The 16,095-nt window shown below is 40.9% G+C and overlaps 2 protein-coding genes across 3 annotated transcripts; both read left to right on the top strand.

The window, feature by feature from the left end:
- The first annotated feature begins 675 nt into the window (after positions 1-675).
- On the top strand, positions 676-9,776 carry arfgap3 (ADP-ribosylation factor GTPase activating protein 3). Its single transcript, XM_085769896.1, has 16 exons — positions 676-825; positions 2,258-2,376; positions 2,846-2,918; positions 3,033-3,164; positions 3,278-3,358; positions 4,055-4,148; positions 4,245-4,304; positions 4,406-4,452; positions 4,543-4,694; positions 4,976-5,107; positions 5,207-5,332; positions 5,430-5,582; positions 6,611-6,734; positions 7,143-7,230; positions 7,361-7,485; positions 7,572-9,776. The coding sequence occupies exons 1-16, from the start codon at positions 757-759 to the stop codon at positions 7,587-7,589; spliced, it is 1,593 nt and encodes a 530-aa protein (XP_085626022.1). The 5' UTR covers positions 676-756; the 3' UTR covers positions 7,590-9,776.
- Positions 9,777-10,326: 550 nt separating this feature from the next.
- On the top strand, positions 10,327-15,332 carry ikbip (IKBKB interacting protein). 2 transcript variants are annotated; one of them, XM_085769898.1, is made up of 4 exons: positions 10,327-10,765; positions 10,859-10,976; positions 13,446-13,667; positions 14,617-15,332. In XM_085769898.1, the coding sequence occupies exons 1-4, from the start codon at positions 10,572-10,574 to the stop codon at positions 15,172-15,174; spliced, it is 1,092 nt and encodes a 363-aa protein (XP_085626024.1). In that variant the 5' UTR covers positions 10,327-10,571; the 3' UTR covers positions 15,175-15,332. The 2 variants fall into 2 exon arrangements, with proteins under 2 accessions (XP_085626024.1, XP_085626023.1); XM_085769897.1 differs by lacking the exons at positions 13,446-13,667; positions 14,617-15,332 and adding an exon at positions 11,716-12,793 and having other exon boundaries at positions 10,368-10,765.
- The last annotated feature ends 763 nt before the right edge of the window (positions 15,333-16,095 follow it).

Below are 16,095 nucleotides of genomic sequence, written 5' to 3'. Positions count from 1 at the left end.
TTTAAATCAAGTTTTAAAGAGGAATGATAATATTTTCCTGAGCAACTGCCTATGCACATTGTTTTTATGCACCAACATTATGAGTGATGTGATATAATTTAGATGTAATAGAATAGAATAGAGAATACTTTATTCATCCCTAGCAGGGAAATTCAAGTTAGTCCAGTAGCTCACACAACAATGACACAAAAAAGATGAACACAAAAAACATTTTAACAAGTGTAATACAACATACTTTAAAATATATATATATATATATTATTATATATTATACTTTATTAATCTCTGTGGGGGAAATAAGTGTGTCCCTGTGCAGCACACAAAGAAAAAAGCAAACAATCCAGCAACCAGTCGCTGGTTGGACTCATACTCTCATACTCATGCATATTTCTAGAGAACTTGGACTTCCATAAATAAATTGTATAAATATGTGCCTCACAAAAAATATAGAATATAAAAAAATCTACAAACTTTACATTATATTATAGTTTTTATTCTATTTATTCTCTTATATCTCTGACTTGTGTATGTGACAAATAAAGTATCCATAGGAGTAAACTACATTACCCACAATCCCTTGCTACAATAACATAACCATGGGGCATTTTCATCCAATCAGAGGCCGACCATGATGTTCCCCCTCCTCTTCCACGAACTGACGTGTCGCATTCAGTTATTATTGAGGAAAAACACAGAGCTAACGCTTCTCTCCTCCTCCTGTCACCACCAGACTTCACCCACAGGCAGCACGGAACCATGTCCGAGCCCGGCAAACAGGACATTTCTGCCATTTTCAAGCGGCTGCGCTCGGTTGCTACCAACAAGGTGAGTGAGGGGTTTTTTTGTTGTCATGAAGACGGTTTGTGCTCTTTAACGAGGAAGTCGTGTAGAAACTAGAAACCTGACACGTCGCACTTTGAGAAACGTCGAGGCAGGGCTAGCTTAAAACTTACCAGCGGCTCATTTATACATAAATAAATGTCAAGTTAAAAGAAAAAGGGTGTTTTTTTGTGTTAATAATGTCTCCAGTTGTATCTTAGTAACGTGTTAAAGCATAAAACTGTGAGAAAACTTGACTGTAACCAGACGTAGCATAACGTAACATAACGTAACTGAACGTAACGCCGAACGTCTTGACAGTTGACGTTAGCTCGTTTTTGTTCAGTGGGATCAACTTTCCTTTGGTCCACGTGTAAAAAACCAAACAAACGAATAAAAAATGCAAGACAGCAGTGCAGAAATATCCAGTGTCATCCTGAAAGCTACTCTGCTGGTTGTTGCATCAGTTACAGTTGTATTTATTGCGAAATTGACCCTGTTTCATGAACAGCTGTTAGGATCAGTGGCTGACTGATGGTAACCTGCACCCACCTGTCACAGCGGCCCAAGCAAAATGTTATCTTAGGTCCCTCTATTCTTGCCAATTATACTGAATACCGATTATTTACACACCTACTATGAATTTATTTCATTTTTCTAATCTGTCATTATTCACCATTAAGCCTGGCTTGTTTTTTTTTTTTTACTCATCGATAGTTTTTAATCTGAAATGGTACTAAATTCTGCTAAATGTGCAGCCTGGGGTTGATCTACACTTAATATTCAAAGTGATATAGTACTGAATGGGAATAGGATACTAAATGTCACCTAGGCCTAGTTAAAAGTCACAAAATACACCAATACACAATGCATTAACTGTAAACGCACCATCTGCTTTTTTTATTTTTGGTTTTAAATAAACTGCAACAACAATGGGAAGTCCAACAGCAACAATTAAAGACTTTTTGCAACTACGTTAAAGTTAATTGCACGTCTGTGGTCTTGACTGGCCCTGAGAAAATATCCAGAGTCCAGCTTGACCGAGACAAGTTCAAGACCTTGAAAATGTGGTCTCAAAAACCTGGTTTGAGAGTTCTTGCAGCTTGTTCTTGACACATCACCTGGACAGAACTTTTTTCTTGTATGGTGTCCATCAACTACTGTGTGATTGGTCAGAAATTTGAAGTTCTGCACTTGAGTTTCCTGTGAAGTATGAAATGTCCAGGGTCAGAACTGACTTTGTTCTTTTTCTTGCCACCTCGAGAAAACGAACAAACTTCTCTGTTTGAGTATGAACAGGCCTTAAGTTTGCTTCCACGTCTCGTTTATCGATTTTTAAACTGAGGATAATGGATTGACCTAGAACACACAACATTGAAATGTCAATTTCCTGGTTCTAAAAAATGAGACAAATTATAACCTTCAATCTTTCTCCTAGGTTTGCTTTGACTGTTCAGCCAAAAACCCCAGTTGGGCCAGCATCACCTATGGTGTGTTCCTATGTATAGACTGCTCAGGGACTCACAGGTCTCTGGGGGTACATCTGAGTTTCATCAGGTAAGGCAGGACTTATTAATTGATCAATTTCAAAACAAAACTTCACGTTAAAATCTTTCAGCAGCAAGTATCACCCATGCAGAATATGAATGAACACACAAGCATAGAGACAGAATTAGAAGAGAAAGGCAACACATCTGTTAAGAAAAGCAACACAATAGGAGTCTTGAGTTGGATTAATCCATATTGAAAACTTTAAAAAACTATTACACTATTCTAAAGTTGAGATTTAAACACAACAATTGCATGAGTTACTTTACTGCCGTCCAAACTCTTACTGAACCCAAGAAACCTTTAGTCACAATCTGGCAGTATTTTGAACCACCTCCACCAACGGCATGCATGGATATAAATCTAGCTGTAAAGACATAAAAGCAAGATTACTATATCAGCAAATTTGCTAATTGTCAATAATTCACAGGAAGTCACAATCAGATTCTTTAAACTCTAACGTTGCTGTGTTGCACAGGTCTACTGAGCTGGATTTTAATTGGTCTTGGTTCCAGCTAAGATGTATGCAAGTGGGAGGCAATGCCAGTGCTGTGAGTACTTGAGCATAAAACATCAGCACGTTAGAGACAGATTGTTCTTCCAGCTTTGTGTTTGTGTTTGACGCGTGTTTGCTTTTTGTATCTCACTTGACCTTCCTATGGCAGATTGCCTTTTTCAATCAGCACGGCTGCACATCCAGTGCTGCCAACACCAAGTACAACAGCCGAGCTGCTCAGCTCTACAGGGAGAAGATAAAAAGTTTAGCCACGCAAGCGACCAGGCGCCACGGCACAGAGGTGAAAGATAAATTGTCTTCCTGTGTATAACATCGTTGCTCAACACACTTCCTTAGAAGAGTGTGTTGGAGTGCACAGATCGGTTTAATCAGTTTAACTCTTCCTCTACATAGTTGTGGCTTGACAGCCAGGCTCCTCTTTCACCGACGTCACCAGAGGACAAGCAGGTGGATTTCTTCAGTCTCCATTCACAGGTAAAGCAGTGTGCTCATCCTTAAAGGGATAGTTCAACATTTTGGCAAATTTGCCCATTGCCATAATCCCTATAGTTTTAGTAGTAGGTTCGTTACCTTTAATTGTCGATGCAAGCTATTTTTAGAACGGCGGAGCAGAGCCGCCAGTTGCAGAGGCTAATGGGATTTCTTGGTTTTCCTCATCAAATACACAATCCAACAACTCCAAAACGCTCTAGTGGACAAGTTGTGACCTGCACATTCACCACACTATGAGATAATAACAGAACATTACCAGACAGAGTTGTTTTAGAGGTAAATTCATGCAAACCCGCTGATGCGCGTTCCTGTCAGGGGGCAGTTTTTCGGCAAGCAGTCTCTGTATTTGCGTTGAAAACAACTCCGTCACAACTTGTCCACAAGAGCGTTGTGGAGTTGTTGGAAAATAAATCCCATTAGTCTCCGTAGCGTAGCTCTGAGCAGCTCGCAGCTGTGCTCCGCCATTCCTTGGGGATATTAAAGCTCATCAATCAATCAATTAATCAATTATTCTAAAAATAGCTTGCACTGACAATTAAAGGTAACGAACCTACTCCAAAAATTATAGGGATTATGGCAATGGGCCAATTTGCCAAAATGTTGAACTATCCCTTAAATCTACATATCTGCTTTTGGGATACACAGTTACTTTAATATCTGTGTCTGCTTCGTGCTCAGGTTGTTCCTGAAAATTTGAACATGGCCAAAATGAGTCTCAGTGCCCCCACATCAGAGAAGAGTTCAACCCTAGAAAAAGACGAAGACAAAAATGGTATTCACTGTTTCTCCTGAATAATGCAATACACAGAACAAACGCAAAACTGCATCTAGTTGTGTTTATCCCATCCTCATATCCATTCAACCTCAGGTAATCAAGAGGAGGGTCCAAGTGTTGACATGCTGAGTGTTTCTCCAAAAGCAAACCTGGGTTGGTTTATATTCTTCATATTTGTGTTTTTCCTTTTTCCTTTCCTAGTTACTGTGAAATTTTAAAGATAATGTAACTTTACTTTCCTCCGATCTTTCCAGAGCCGTCCTCTCTTCTCAAGAAGAAGCCAGCCGCCACCAAGAAAACAGTATGTACAAAGTATAACCTTGTGAGAGCGGACTTTGTTGTATCACTGGCATATTTGTGATCTGTTTAAAATGTGCCTTCTTGCTCGCAGTTGGCCTCTAAAAAGGGCGGCCTGGGTGCTCAGAAGGTGAGCAGCCAGAGTTTCTCAGAGCTGGAGAAGAAGGCGCAAGCTGCCGACAAAATGAGAGAGAAAGACGAGACCACTGCGAACACCAAGAAGAATACACAACCTGAGGAGTCTATGTACGTGCGTCTTTACTTTTATGTGTTTTTAGTCTCACTTTTCATCTGCTTATCCAAAAGGAGTGTGTTTTTTTTCACCCTCCTTGGTGAGATCAGAGGTTTCAGTTTACCTCCCTCAAAACTGTTCACCTCTGCAGAAACTATAGTCCTTAAATGACCCAGCTGCTACTTTTGGATGGACCTGTTTCTTTTTGCTCCTTTGCTCCCCTTCTGTTTCTTTTTATTTATTTTTTTTTCTTTTTTAACTCATCTTTGTCCCTCCTCCTCCTCCCCGCTCTCAGCACTCCATCCATGCGACTGTCCTACAAAGATCTTGAGCAGCAGAGGAAAAAAGAGGAGCAGAAGTTTAAGGGATTAGAGGGGAAGAAGAAGGAGCAAGCTGAGAGACTGGGCATGGGTATGGGTATGAGGAGGTATGATGACGACGACGACAACGATGATGATGATGCAAATATTAGTGATCCTGTATCTGATCCTGTGTGTGTTGACTCCCACTCTGCTCTTCTCTGTAGTGGAGTCTCTCACTCCGTGACGTCGGACATGCACATCATCCAGCAGGAGACTCCGCTGGTGGCAAAGGCCAAAAAAGGGCGGCGGTACACCGAGGACGATGAGGATGAAGGATCCTTCACCTCTAGGTCAGGCGAAGATTTGAAAACTGAATGTTTACCCGTTTTCTCCAGCAGTTGTTGGTTTTCCAGCTGTGACATTAATCAGAACCCGTTCTCCCTTTAGGGTCCTGTCCCGGTTTGACGAACAAACAGAAGTGTCTGATAGTTTCTCCTCGCATTGGGGCAGTGTAAGCGATGGAGACGGCTGGATGAGGGAGAGCAAGAAGCCAGAGCCAGACTTCTACCTGTCCTCCACTATGTCTTCACTTGATGACAGGTAGGACAGTGTCTCATGGTTCATATAAATCCAGCTCTTGTTACTTACAGTATATTGTGTTTAACATACAATGTTGTTACATTCACCACAAAGGAATTTAAATTTGTAATTGATCCGTTGTGTGATCACACAATCATTTTGTTTTTCTAAATTCTATAATGATTTCATAACTGCAGTGCTGTGAAAAAGTGTTTGTCCCCTTCTGGATTTCTTACTTTTTTGCATATTTGTTTAAAGGGACAACGAGGAGTTTCTATTTGGTTATAAAAAAGTCTCACGTTAATATGGATGAATCTACGCTACCCACACTTGTTAATGGGCCCTTTTTCGATAAATATATCGTTTTGTCTCTATCGTTAATTTGTTATTATTAGTGGTGGCGGAAATGCTGGGCGAGCCGACCAGCGTTTCCTTACTTTTGGTTTCGTGGCGAGTCATGAGAATAACGCCGCCGAATCGCCGTTTATGGTCGGAACTACGACGGAATGTGATCGTCTTCAAACCTGTGACTTTAATTCTTGATGAATGAAAACATGAGTCTGTCTTGCGCCGGTCAAAGAATTTTACGGTGCACGCGGAGGCTCATAAATGTAGTGTGAAAACGCTTCGCCTTTCCAAAACTCCTCGTTGTCCCTTTAAGATCATCAAACAAATTTAAATATTAGACAAAGATAACCCAAGTAAACATAAAATGCAGTTTTTAAATGATGATTTCTTTTTTTTTTTAAGGGGAAAAAGCTATCCAAACTAACCCGGCCCTATGTGAAAAAAGTAATTGTTAAATCATGAACTAACTGTGATAAGCAGAGTTGTACATTTTGATTTCAGTGTCATAGTGAGACATGAGACATGAAAAAAACTCTCACCATGTTAAGGCTTGTGTTTGAATCTCAGCTGAAACACAGAATAGAGGTAATGAAATATTTAGATCTCTCATACTCGGTGTTACTGTAGCCTACTGCGCTGTTGAGTAATGTTTTGAAATGTCATTCAGTTTATAATGTGTTTATATTGATTCCATCACTTAGGCCCACAGCCAGGAGGAAACCAGAACCACTCCCAGTAACCGACTCTGGAGACGCTCGGAAAAAGTTCGGAGATGTCAAAGCCATCTCCTCTGACATGTACTTTGGAAAACAAGACAACTCAGAGGTACAGTACACCACTGTCCCATATTATATGTATTGTAAAGTACATTATTAATATTGTAGATTTGCATCATGCATGTTTAACTATACATTGGCTTTATGCACACCTCCACTACTTCCTGAACTTTAGCCAGCTCCTTTATTTCCTGTCTTACATTAATGGACAAACTGATAATCCAGGTGTGTCAGACACACCTGGATTAGTCAGTCATAAAGACTATTGTCATCATAGAGTTTCACATTTAATTTTTCACATACCTGACTGATATCTAAAATTGTTTTCTATCAAGTATACACTCATTTACTTATATTAGACTGAGAATAACTTTACGGCACGGCTCCTTTTAGTTGGTGTTATGTGTATGAGCCAAGCCCAAAAATGTATAACATCCTCTGTGTTTCTGTTCCTTAGTACGAGGCCAAAACACGACTGGAACGACTGTCCGGGAATGCCTCTATAAGTTCAGCAGACCTTTTTGATGATCCAAAGAAACAGACGGGTAAGAGGCCGCTGCTGCACCAAAACTTCCTTTTTTACTCACTGTTTACTGTACTTTTTTTTTTTTTTTGCAATTTATAAATTCAACATCGACAAATCTGTGGATGTCTTTCGTTATCTTGTGCTCGCAGGGAGTTCGTACCGCCTGACCGACGTGCTGCCCAACGCCCCCGACATGTCGCAGCTCAAGATGGGAGTGCGCTCAGTGGCAGGAAAACTCTCCGTCATGGCCAGTGGAGTAGTCAACTCAATTCAGGTCGGCTCTTGAATCACACGAACATCTTCACTGACAAACATAAACATTCAGCTTCTAATGATGTATCCTTTTGTTTTGTTTTTCAGGATCATTACAGTTCCTGAGCGGTGCTGTGGCTCCTCGTAGAGTCTAGTCGTCCTCTGATCACCAGGGTTTGATGATCATTCGCCCAGTGAGTGGTGGTTCCTTATCTGGGAGAGAGAAGACGAAAGATCAATCAATCAATCAGTGCTCTGTGACACATCTGGATTTATCCTGTATACATCTACATCTAGTTTTTTATTAGACAATGTGTATATATATATATATATATACATATATATACCACAGTGGTTAGAAGATGACAAGATAACTGAAGCATATTTGTTTCACTGCGGGCATCTCGAAGGGAGTTTCTGTGTATACCACAGTTATGAAGGATATTCAGTTTGCAGTTCATTTAGTTTGCTTTGCGGTCTTGGGATTTAAATATTTAGAAAAGCTGTATGTAGCAGTCTGAGGAGATTTCTATTGTTGTAAAGATTTTTCTTTCTAATTCTTTGGTTAATGAGGTCAGAACCTAAGCAGCAGTGGTGACAAGTTAATTGCAAGCACTTAATTGGTTAACTCACACTTGCTCATCACACGCAGTTTGTCGTGTCGTCCTGTTTTGTTTTGTTTTTTAAAGTCTTGCACATTGCCACAGATTTAAAAGTGTCCTTTCCGTCCCCAAAGTGCACTTAGATTTGCTCTTCCACAGACAGGACCAAAAGCTGACAATGAGGCCTTAGGGGACCAGATATATTTCTTCACTAAATACAATATCCGTTATGTAAATTGATATCGGCCTCATTCACGCATAAGCTCAATTATCTTGTTTTTTGTAGGTCATCATGCATCTGTCGTCCAAAAGGAGGAGATGACATAGAGCCTTAAGCAGCTATAAAAGTTGAAAGATATTTTTTTGATGTTTGCACTCATTTGATTTCTCAGCGAAAAAAGTACACGAGAAGATTCATACCACTCTTGTATTTGTGCATTTTAAATAATGAGCTGGAGAGGTTTTGTTGTTAGATTGAGTTTATTACCTGTGGACTGAGCCAGGTTAGCTGTGTCCACACTATTTACAGTCTTTATTGCTAAGCTAAGTTAACTGGCTGCGGCTTGTAGCTTCATATTAAATGAACAGATATGAGCGTGATATCAATCTTCACATTTAACTCTCGTCAGGAAACTGTTCCTTTATGTAAATATTGAATTTAGAGGGTTGATGGGTCGATAATGAAGGTTGTAATGTCCCGATGGAGTGGGATGTTTTTGTACAGCAGCACAAGTCCACTTAGGAAAAAAAAAACAAGTTCATGTTAAGTTGCTGTATCATACTGCCAAGGTCCAAGAGATGTATTTAATTATGTCAAACATAACACAGGCAGTGATGAGTCACAGATAGCGCCACAGGTGGTGTTATCATGTGGTTTAGGATTTGATTTGTAAAAGCAATAGAAAAGAAGCTTATCCATGGTTTTGATATTGGAAAAAAAAACTACAGCTTGCGCTTTAGCATTTACTTAAGTTTACGTACGAGTTGAGGCACTAGTGTTTTTGAATCCCAGGTTGGGAACAGAATGATTATTTTACTGAGCAATTTCTGTACTGTTCATGCGTCTCAGGAGTTTGTTTTGTCATGTTAAATATTAAAACACTATGAAGGAGTTATACATCTCTCAATGACCAAATATTTTTAACTCCATCTCTATACGCCTTAGTCCAAAGATCTCATAACCATGCATCATGAAACATTGTGGAGTCATCTGGTTACCTGTTTTTTTTTTTTTTGCACATAATTTGTTAGAAATTGCACGTGGCAGCTTTTGCTTGAATGTACTGTATTGCTGTTGAACTTTTGTCTCTAAGTTGACAATGCGTCCGTATAACGCTTCAGTTTTGTTTATCTTTGTAATATTGTTTGTGTCTTATGCTGTTGTTGAATATTGTTAAGTGTTAACATAAAAGAACAGCAGCTTGTGTAATGTGCATGGCCCTTGAAGTTATTAGAAAACCCAGACAAACAGCCTGTATACAACATAGCAGATGGTTTCTACGACCCATTCATGTAAACAATAAATGGAATAACAGAATCACTCAATAATAACTGTATAGTAGGCTTGGGACTGCTACATACAATCTTGTATAGGGCTTTGAATTGCCATTTATAGGAAGCTATTGATAATCAGATTTTGACAATTTTTGACACTCAAGATGTAAGTAAGCTTTTTGAAAACATGCCAAATAAATGGCTTGTGCCTAAAATCCTCTGTCTTTGTCTAAATATCAAGGCTGCATGTGCTATGTAACATCCCAGAAATGTGTTTTTGGATTAATTGGTTAATTAAACAAACAAAAAAAACATAAGTGTATGATTTGTTTACAAAACCCCCAAAGATCACAATTATAATTGTACAAAACAGAGAGAAGCAATACATCTTATTATTTGATTAAAGAAAATGTCTGCAGGTTAATTTTCTATTCATCGTTTAATTGGTAAATCGATTAATTGTTTAGCTACTGTCAAACGTCATTAAAATAAAGGCCCATTCAGGACAAATGCTGGCAGTCGCTTACGTGGCTAGCTGAGGCGTTTAAGGTGCTTCCTGTTATGTCGGAAAATCCAAAACATCACATTTGCTCTTCTGAACCAGCAAGTTGTATATAGAGTATCTTTGGTTGAAAATTTGTAATAGTGTTCAAAATATGATTGTCGCTTAAAATGCCTGTCCACTAAACATACATGTTACTACTATCGGTTTATAAACAATTTGTTTTTGCCGGCTATTTTGAGTGTGTACGAGTTTTCAAACAGCCCGTGAACGCACCATTTTTTTTCCATGGAGCGGGGTAAGCTAGATGGCCGTTAATCGCGTTTAAACATATAAACAAAGCTGTTATTTGTACATTTTCCCACTTTAATGTCTTAAATTATGAACCTTTCTGTTAAACAACTGTCGTATTTTACTTTACAACGCCACGAATAACCGTGAGACGTTTTTTTTTTGGGCTCCGCTCGTTGAATTCCTTCATAGTAAAAGTCGCTAACAGTGTGGGTAAAAATGCCCAGTGAACTAAAACAGAGGAAAAAGACTCAAAAACAAAGCGATGAAGTTGCTGAAACCTCGACTTCAAATGGTAAAGATGAAGCGCGAAAAGTTAAAACAGAGTCTGGAGCAACTAAAACGTCTTCGTGTCTGGATATTAGAAGTATATTGTGCTTATTGTCGCTGGCCGCCTGTGGAGCGATGAGCTGGTAAGTTAACACTTTCATTGTTTAGAAATGGTCTTTTACAGATGTGCATCATCATGTCACTGATAATAAAGTGTTTTCTCTCCGGGTTTTCAGGGTTGTGCTGCAACAGAATGAGAGGTTTTCCCAAATTGAGGAAAAGTACAAATCTCTACACGGGAAGACTTCAAGTCTGTTCGACATGGAGGAAGACGTCCTCAAAGTCTCCAAAAAGGTGCGTTTGATTTATTCACAACAGGAAACTACTGCAGGGATGGAGGCTTAAAGGGTCAGTTCATCCAAAATGACAAAAACACACTCTGCCTTGCCTGAATATTTTTACCCTTTAAGTCCCACTAAAAGTTTTCAAATTGAACAATATGGGTTGCAGAAAACATATACTATATATTTTATGTGCAAACCCTCTGCATGCCTAAACAAATAATTATTGAGCACAAATTATCTTTGCTTGCATCCTTGCGTCTTTTGGTACATAAACGTGTCTTTCACAGGACCCTGTCTAAGACATAAGATACAAGACTGTTTATTAATCCCACTCCACATATGGGAAATTTGGTTGTTACAGTAGCATTTGTAACATAGAAGGTAAAAAAGTAGAAGAATATGCAAATATTATAACGATGTAAGACAAACATATGTTTCAGGGAGGAATATATACAGTTATTTTCAAGAATAGCATAAAATTATACACAGTGTTAGTTCTAAGGCACAATAAAGTATTGCACAGATGAAAAGTGTATGGACGTGCAAGGTGCGCAGTTTGTGCACAAATATGGACATAAATAAATGAATTACAACTGTAAACTGTGTAAATACAGCCTAAACAGTGGAATATATGCTATATATATGCATGAGCTTTATTTCCTGCTGTACAAATTGTACATTTATATAAATACTGAGGACCATAGAGCTCCCACAGAAACAGCCCCTCCTGTTTTGTGTTGCGGCTGCAGCTGGCCGCCTCTGAGGATGACCTACAGGAGGCTCTCTCCACCGTCTCCTTGGCGACAAGGCTGCAACAGGACATCGCCACCCTCCACGCAGCCGTCACGGCGATGCAGGCCGAGGAGAACCCCGCCTCCCGCGACCTGCAGACGGTCAACGCCCGCTTCCTCAACGTGACCGAGACGTGGCAGGAGCGTCTGGCGGCCGTCACCTCCGACCTCGCCGCCCTCAAGGCCGAGTCGAGGGAGGCCCACGCCGGGGCCACGGAGCGGGTGAACGAGGCCGAGCGGAGGGCCCGGGCGCTGGCGGAGAGGCTGGAGGAGCTGGAGGACAGCACCAAGAGGAACGCCCGAGCCATGGAGCGCACGGAGGGGGACGACACCAAGCGGGCGCAGGATCAGCTGGACTGGAACACCAAGCAGATCCACAAGCTGGAGGAGCAGATCGGCGGCCTGAGCAGGAGCGAGGCCGAGCTCGGCTCCCAGCTGCAGGAGCACATCCCCAGGGCGCGGGAGTGCGAGGAGCGGCTGCCGCAGGTGGAGGAGGCCGTGCGCTCCATCCTGAAGCTGGGCGGCGACCTGAGCGGGGCGGAGAAGAGGCTGGAGGAGGTGACGCTGCAGGTGTTCGGGACCGAGGACAGCATGCTGAAGGCGCTGAACGAAATCCTGCAGATCAGACAGGAGCTGGACACGCTGCACGCCCAGAACAGCATCATGAAGATGAAGAACGAGCTGTCCGTGGTCAAAGAGGCGGTCCGTGAACTCACCATGGTGCTGAGGGAAAACACGGTGGACAACCAGAATATCTTAGACGCTCTGGGAGAGGAACAAGAAGAGGAAGTAGAAGAGGATGAAGAGTGGAAAGAAGACGAGGAGTGGGAGGAATTTGAACAGGATGAGACGGAGCAGCCGCTTCATGATGACCTCACTGAATGATGTCATTGTTTTCATTTAGCAAAGGAAAAGGCTGCGTTATTTGTTTATAAAAGTAAGGTTTTCTAAAAATGTGCACCTCAGTTTAATGTGTGTGAAGGCACAGATGCACTGTAATACACAGAGGTACAAACCAGGGATGTATTTTAGTGGTTCGTTTATATGGAGTGACACTTTTAGGCTTCCGTAGTCGCTTTAAATATGTCTCTTTATTCTTAAGTCACACATTTGCACTGATACGATACATTACAACATCTGTGCCAGTCTTTTTGGATGTAACTATACTGAACCAGAATCAGTTGATCATCAGAAAAATAACTTATGACAATCAATGAATACTTTTGTAAGAACAATTGTGAATTTAAAAAAAAATCTTACCTTTATCTTAAAATAAACTGAATATTTTGAGGATTTAAGAAAAACAAGCAACTTTGTGACATCACCATCATGTATGTGTATGTTTGGAAATGTTGATGGACATTTGATGAACTATATTATTCATTAATAAGTCAAGAAAATAATACATATGAATCACAATGAATTCGTTCTCTGTAAGTTTCAGAAATATATTTTATACATAAACCTTCATATTTATATTGAATGTTACATTTTAGTTTCACCGTTGGAAAGCTGTTTGTCACTTGGCTTATTTAATAAAATGTTGTTAACCTCTTTGTGTAAATTTGTGCAAGGTTTCAGTACTTCTCAATGTCAATAATGAATGATAATGTACAGTTATGTGTGATTCCTCCACTTGTCCTTGAATCTGCACCGGTCACTCCATGTGCTGTCCTGTGCTGTTTCAGTGTGAGAGCGTCCAGCTGATGCTGGAGGGTCTCGGGGGTCAGCGCGGGGCTCTGAGGCCTCAGCTGGAGAGTCTGGAGCAGGACGTCGGCCGACTGAAGGAGTGGGCGTCCGGGCTGACGGAGACACGGGCTCAGCTGCAGACCAGCCTGAGCACGCTGAGAGACGCTGTGGGACAGATCGAAGAGCGCACCTCGGCCATCAGCACGGACTTTGCCAACAAGGTAGATCACATTTTAGTCTTTTCAGCTTCATCGTGTATACTTTATTATGTTTATAGAGCACAGAAGAGATCCTACTTAACGCCAGGGCCCAGTTGTTCAAAAGGTGTAGGGTTTTGAAATCCCTTTTTTTTTGTGCCATCCAGGATCACGTAATCCGTCTTAATTTTATCCCAGGTGTTCAAAGCAAAGTTGGATTAGATCAGTCTGATCCTGATACAAACTTTTCAAGATCACCAAATCCACATAATGAGTTCCCTAAATGGTACCACATATCACACTGAAAGCTACTAGGTATGCAAAAAAAACAAAACAGGCAGAATAGCCAGCATGCTGTCACTATTTATTTGAAAATGGGGTGTATACATTGTTTTCTGTGCTGTTTCATTTCAGCCAGACCAGTTTAAATAATAAATCAAATATACAGTACATTACAGTCAAATACATGTGTCCACGTGTTTCAAATTCAAAATTCAGATTTCAAAATTCAAACTTCAGTTTTCATTTTATTATCCAGTAATTGGGGAAAAGTTTGTGGAATAATCAAAAGTTAACTTATTTACTTTATCACTGTAATGGTTTAAAAATCAGGTGCAAAATATAAATGTATATACCGTATATACTACATTATAAATGTTGTTTATTTGAATTTAAATCACATTTTGCTCCTGAAATCCACCCTGAATCAACCCGACCACTGATCAGAATAATCCAGATTTTGTGAATCTGAGTTATTTCAATCCCACAAAAAAAATTTGAACAACATAAATTGAGGGTTTAATCCATATTAAAACCAATATTGGATGATCTAATCCGATCTAAAAATCAATTTTTAGTTTTGAACAACCATTTTCAAGATATGATCCAATCCGTCATTCAAAATCCAGTCAGATTACCTCAACAACTGGGAAGAAACAACTTTTCAAATGAATTTCCTGCATCCTCCCTCTAGGTGGCGTCGGTGAGGACAGATGTGCGCAGGATGGACGGCCTGAAGTCTGAGCTGCAGTCCCTGCTCGCTCATGTGGAAGAACTGGAGGACAAGACCAACCAGGTGGAGCGCAGCATGGTCAAGCGCATCGGGGACGTCCTGGCCAACAGCGTCGACCGAGTCACCAATCTCCGAGCCGCGTCCCAACGCAACACTCAGTCCATAGAGCAGCTCCGCAAACGCATCCCCGAGCTGGCCACCGCAGACCATCAGATCTCCGAGCGCTTGAGGGAGCTGGAGAGCGGCAGGGCTCGCATGATAAGAACACTGACCTTCGCCAGCGACCTCAAACCGAAGGTGGCGACCATCAGGAGGGACTTTGGGGCGTTTGAGCCTCAGCTGTCGGATCTGATCGTGCGGATAGGAAGACTGGCAGAGGATCTCACCAAAAGAGAGCAGGAGATTGCTGAGCTTAGACAGACGTTATCTAATCTCACTGCAGTGGAGGGAGATTTAAGTGACACACAGAAACAGGTTAGTGACATAGCTGATATCAGAGAGATGCCCCGCCCAGCGTGAGCGCCACACGCTCACAACCGCACACATGTGGACACTGATTGGCTGCTTTTTTGTTCTTTCTTTCTTTCTTTTTTTGGCTTTGCCTCAGCTTCACATTTGTCACTACTGCTGTCTAAATGTTTACTGAAATAAACATGAAACTGTTGTTTACCAGACTGACACAATCTGAGCTGCCCTCAAGCATGAAACTGTAAACAGGAAAGTCCAAACCCATGAAGAGGTTATGAATGTGAACAAGTCTGTCAGCATTGGCTCGCAGTTTTGAAACGTCTGAGTTCATGACAAAGATTGTTTGTTGTCTTTGTTCAGCTGCATTGCTCTTCACGGGCGTAGTGTAAACTGATCCTAATGTGACATACAGCAGCAAATATTTTATTTTCATGGGCTTTGCTTGTGATTCAGAGGCTTTAAATGTGAAGAGAATGCAGAGAAATATAATATTTTGGTCAGTTTTAAAGGTTTAGTGTTCAGAATGGGCATGAAAATTATGGCTTATGGGAATAGTTTGGCATTCTGGGATGTAGGCTTATGCTGGAAGTTATAGATATCACCTTAAAGGGATAAAGGGTTCAACATTTTGGTAAATTGACCCATTGCCATAATCCCTATAGTCTTAGCAGTAGGTTTGTTACCTTTAATTGTCGGTGCAAGCTATTTTTAGAACGGCGGAGCAGAGCCGTGAGCTGCTCAGAGCTACGCTACGGAGGCTCATGGGATTTCTTGGTTTCCCTAATCAAACTCATCAAATACACAATCCAACAACTCCAAATTGCTCTCGTGGACAAGTTGTGACCTGCACATTCACCACGCTATGCGATAATAACAGAAAGTCACGAGACAGAGTTGTTTTAGAGGAAATTAATGCAAAACCTCTGAGTTTTTCCGCAAGCAGTCTCTTAGTTTGCCTCGAAAACAACTCCG

Source organism: Trachurus japonicus, chromosome 23 (genome assembly GCF_045865225.1).
Source record: "Trachurus japonicus isolate A0001 chromosome 23, Traja_1.0".
Lineage (NCBI taxonomy): Eukaryota > Metazoa > Chordata > Actinopteri > Carangiformes > Carangidae > Trachurus > Trachurus japonicus.
The sequence above is the reverse complement of the archived record's forward strand: the minus strand, read 5'-3'. Positions and strand labels throughout refer to the sequence as shown.